Genomic DNA, 5,191 nt, shown 5'->3' on the forward strand with positions numbered 1-5,191 from the left:
GTGAACGCACCAAATTGGGCCTGAAAGAGGCTTCAACGCTGCATCCCACGCAAACGTTTTCATCTTTAAAAATGAACTTGGCAGGAAACTTTGACCCGATCGTATACGAATGTTATGGAGATGCAGATGGTGAGGAGGTGAATTAAAGCCAGATTGTAAAAATTAGAATGTGAGAAAAATTGATCAGGATTTACTTTCACTTCACGTTACACGTTAGTAAAGCAAAAGTCTCTCCTTGTGACTCATTTAAAGTCAAATGTTTTCACCCACAAAGATAATTTTTTGACATCTGGGCTCAAGTAGAACCAGACACGACATGAAGCTAAGGAACATTTAAAAGGCCGTTTAGGGACTTGAGTGCGTTGAATATTTGCTATCCCCACCTTTCAACTTTAAATATTCAGTGTTGTCAAAGCAAACTATCTTTGTTGGTTCTCACCAATGTGAACTTCCTCCCGGCTCTGAATTTCTTCCTATAAAGTAAAGAATTCAAATGTTCCTCAAACATTTCAACGGTTTCTAGGCCCGAGGTGATGTCACTCACCTGAACTGAACTCAGTACTGATCTCATCGTCTCACACAGAGAGAGACGGACTCTGTTTGGGACAGTCTGAAAATAAAAGGGGGTCACTACTTTTGTTCTGTTTGCGGAGCCACATCTGAGTCAGGGAGTTGGATCAGACCCAAACTGTGTAGTCAATAGATTTCTTTAATGAGCTGTGAGTGGAAGAAATGATACAAATGCATTTACATTACTTATTTATTGTGTTTATCAGTTTTATTTAAATTCTAACAGTGAAATCAGAGAGAGTTGTTGTTGAAAACACACTTAGTGACAGTTTACTGTGGGATGAAACAGAACCCCAACTCAGCTGAAGTGAGTTTCAGTTGAACACCTTAAACAAGAGTCTGTCTCTCAGTCACATGGAATACTTTATTACTGTTTGTTCTGATAATGAATCATATGAAAATGATCCATTTGGTGACATTGGCAGAACATTGACATGTCCACAGGCCATGAGTGTTGAGTATAAGAGTGAGAGGAAGATCCACCTGACAGTCAGACAGAAGAGCAACGAGGGACCAGAACACATCTGTGGTGAGCTTCTTCTTCTCTCTTTGTTTTAGGATATCAGAACAACACATATATCTCTCAGGTGATTCAGTGAATACTGAAGTCTGATTGGCTCATACAAACTGCCTCATACTTAAAGAGCTGAATTACAGGAATATGATCCAGTGATTATGTTTTCTTAAACCACCTTAAACATTCAGTCATTTATACATTCAAACTGTCACATTTCCAGGTCATATTCCAGCTGAGAAGCACTGAGAGTTAGTGAGGTCTGAGTCATGCATCCAGCTGTGGTAACTGCTGTCCTGCTGTTGGTGGGCACCATCAACACCATGACAGCATGGAGCACCAGTAAGTACTATGCTATCAGCAAATCATTATCCAACTAAAACCCAAGAAACTTGGTCATTGAAGAACTTGTTTTTTCACAGATGATGTTGAAGACATTTGCATGCAGCAAATTCTTGACAGTTGTAGTGGTGGTTGTATGGAAGAGGATGATGAATGGATCCGCTTGGATAAGGATCGCTGTATGAAATACTTTGAGATTCCTAAAACTTTCCAAGAGGCAGAGGTGATGAAACACACACACACACACACACACACACACACACACACACACACACAGATATCAGAAAAAAGGAAGATAAATCTATCCTTATCATCTCTTACATGTTCTGATAAAGTTCTGGTGAAGACAAACACTCTTTCACATTTCTATTGATTTCAGGATTACTGCCACTCTGTGAATGCTGAACTGGTGTCGATACACAATGAGGAGGAGAATATTCTTGTGATGTGTCTGAGCTTCAACTCTGGTTTGAATCGTCACCCTTTTTGGATCGGAGGCAAGAGATCAGGGGTAAGCAGTGAACGTCTCATTGTGATCAGAGGGAGGAAAGACCCTGATGTACGATACATAGAGGAGAATGTGTCACATGTCATCACTGATCCTCACCTTTGTGTTCTTCAGGGTGGGTTCAAATACACTGATGGATCTAAATTCGACTACGCTAGATGGCTTCCTAATCAACCAGACAATCATCTCAGAAAAGAGTGCTGCGTCGAGATGAATGCTATTGGTAAGGGAAAATAAATGATATAAAAGTAACTTTTGAATATGAAAAAAAAAAAGTTTGTAAACCAGAATCATTCAAAAGTGCATCTGAAGAACATCGGGCCTCATTGAGAACCAGTCACACCAACAGAGTAGTTCTTAATCTGCACACGAGAGATTGAAGAGAACTTGTTTGACTTAAGGGTTATCACGATTTATTATGAAGGAATTTGTAGTTCAAAGCTGCAATCATGAATATTTTAACATGAAGAAGGATCACATGACTACCTGTATATGAGAGAGGTTGCTCATAGTGACGAACCCACAGGAATTTATTACCTAATTCCACAATTCCCTTCAGCTCTACGGAGCATTTATATACTTTACTGTCTAGACTAGACTAAATTATTCGTGCATGAGGTCCATGATCCGTCTGCTCAAAGCAGGAAATGTAAATATATAATCTACCTTTTCTTCTTTTCCAGACTGGGGAAGCTGGAACGATAACCGCTGCTCAGGGAAGAAGGACTTTGTCTGTCAAAAGAGAGCTTCATCATCACCAGCTGATGTTTGCCTTCACATTTCCAATCAGCCTATCAACTGATTTGCAGGTGGACCACTCTGGTTCATGATAACCTGCCAACACAAGCTCTTAACTTTACTGCAATAAACGCTTCAGCATTCAATTTCCAGCGTCTCGTTTCATTTGTTCACGTTCAGCAATATGAGTGTAGAAATCTTGTTCAACTTCTTCCAGACTCATTTCTTTTTAACATAACTGCAGTAAAACAACTGTCCTGCAGCAGACGTCATGGTGTCAGTATTCTGTGTTCACTAACCTCTTTAAAGCGTTAATCATTTTCTAAATGTCTCTACCAACCAATAAATCCCATGAAAACACCAAATCCAACAATGAATAGATTCCAATAAATATCGACTTAACGAAAGCTTTAGATGTTGTGCTTGAAGACCTCTAATCTACTTGAATGTGAGAAGTTCTTTGATGTTATGAAATCCAGTAAGATGAATCCTCCAACGCTGTGCTCCAAAAACTTTTTATATATTTTGTAATGTCATTATGACATTTGTTATTGAGATTGATGATTTGTTCAGTGTTCATGCTGTAATTTTAAACTACCCAATCGTGTAAAGAAGTTAAATTAGCAGAACCTTAAACATCTACACTAACACATTAACGATCAGACTGAGTTCAGCACCAACAACAAGTATTTTCCTTTACTGTAAGTTACCCTGTCTGTTAGTTATAGTGTATGTTTCTACACAAGGTGTCAAACATCACACCTGATCCATATCAAACCGGAAACATGGTAGGACTGTGTGTCAGTTTACTTCATGGATACTGACCGTGTTTATTGTTAAAAACTGTTCTTCATGTGTTGTCTGCATATGTCGTCTCCTCATGAACAGATCCACTCAGTTCAACCACAAGAGGCCACAACAGGCTTTAACACAGACATTTAACTACATAGTACTGTAACTTTATAACACAATCTATCAGTTTTAAAAGCATGTCAAGTCCTTTATATATTGGCACTACCATTATATACTCATTGTTTATACATATCTGCTTTTTTAAATGTATTTATGTATTGTAATGTATCATATTTTTCTGTACAGTGTTGTTTTACAGTGTTTTGTGTAGCATTGTACGGATTTTAGGCCACTTGGTTGTAATAAGCTGTCCAGGGGACTACAGACAACAATTAGCTCTCTAGCTAACTCACACATTTACATTGAGGTGGAAACTGAAGTGTTGACTATTGTGCACTGTCCCTGGTAAATTAAGAAATAAATATGCAAAGTGGGAGACAAAACGTATTGTTCGACACCTGATGAGGTTTTAACCAATAAGTGGATTTACTTTGACACAACCTCCAGCAGCACTGCAGAAGAGATGGTTACGACTTAAAGAACTTCTCACATTCTTGTAGATTCTAGAGGTCTACAAGGACAAAATCAAAAACTTGTTCTAAGTCAATATTTAGAGGACTCAATTCATCGTTGGATTTGGTGTTTTCATGGGTTTATTGATATGAAGAGACATATAGAAAATGATTATTCATTTATGAGGTTAGTGGACACAGAAGGCTTTCACCAGGAAATCTGCTGCAGGACAGATTTTCCACAAACATGTTTAAAAGAACAGAAAAACAAAGTTTTCTACAATCATGATGCTAAAAATCAGCAAATAAAACCAGACTTTGCATTTAAACGGAGTACAGTGTTTGGTGTTTAGCTGTAGGTTTGTCTTAAAGCCTGCTGTGCCCTCTTGTGGTTGAACTGAGTGGATCTGTTCATGAGGACACGACTCATGAAGAAGAACTCGGCCCACACAGTCAGACCACCACTGAGCCGTCATATTGATTATTATCTCATTATCTATACGTGGTATTTAATCAGTGAACCATCACTGTGGTAAAAGCATCACTGGTGGAAGTATTTCAATCCTTTACTTCATTAAAAGTACTAATACCATTCTGTAAAAAAAAGAAAGTAAGATCCATGTACTCAAAACCTTACTTTAGTAAAAGTATATAAGTATAATCAGCTAAATGTACTTACTAACACAATAGTTCCCCTGAAATGTAGTGGAGTAGAACTATTAAGCTACTTAAATTTGAAATACTTATAATACAAGTACCTCAAATTTGTACAGTACTTAGTCACATTCTTCTACTAAGTACACAAAGTACATTAATAGAATATCCACTTTGACCGAGAACGTTACTGCATGACAGTAGTGGTTCATGTTGCTCTATAATTATTAACTATGTAAATTGTCATTTATTATTTTTAGGCTTTAGTTCTTTGAGGACGCCGCTGGTTGTTTTAGAAAATATAACATCTATTTATGATCTTTTTGTTCAGTCTTTCCTCAGCACCTCAGTTGATGTACTTTATACTTCCAAAAAGGCCAAATTAAAAATGGAACGGTGTCAACTCTCCCAAATGTGCCACTGCCTTTTGTTGTTACATGTTTTCCCATGTAATTGATTTTCCATCAAAAATAGTGGACAACAGACGACAGTCTTTAAGAA

The 5,191-nt window shown here is 37.7% G+C and overlaps 1 protein-coding gene across 1 annotated transcript; it reads left to right on the forward strand.

Annotated features, from left to right (window-relative positions):
- Positions 1-968: 968 nt before the first annotated feature.
- LOC137874461 (C-type isolectin Sp-CL4-like) lies at positions 969-2,794 on the forward strand. Its single transcript, XM_068713145.1, has 6 exons — positions 969-1,099; positions 1,308-1,426; positions 1,507-1,649; positions 1,806-1,937; positions 2,049-2,157; positions 2,618-2,794. Exons 2-6 carry the CDS (start codon positions 1,354-1,356, stop codon positions 2,734-2,736), a joined length of 576 nt encoding a protein of 191 aa, XP_068569246.1. The 5' UTR covers positions 969-1,099; positions 1,308-1,353; the 3' UTR covers positions 2,737-2,794.
- Positions 2,795-5,191: the final 2,397 nt, after the last annotated feature.

This window comes from Cebidichthys violaceus, unplaced genomic scaffold (assembly GCF_023349555.1).
Source record: "Cebidichthys violaceus isolate CVI_PGR_0920_01 unplaced genomic scaffold, fCebVio1.0.p SCAF_19, whole genome shotgun sequence".
Taxonomy (NCBI): domain Eukaryota; kingdom Metazoa; phylum Chordata; class Actinopteri; order Perciformes; family Stichaeidae; genus Cebidichthys; species Cebidichthys violaceus.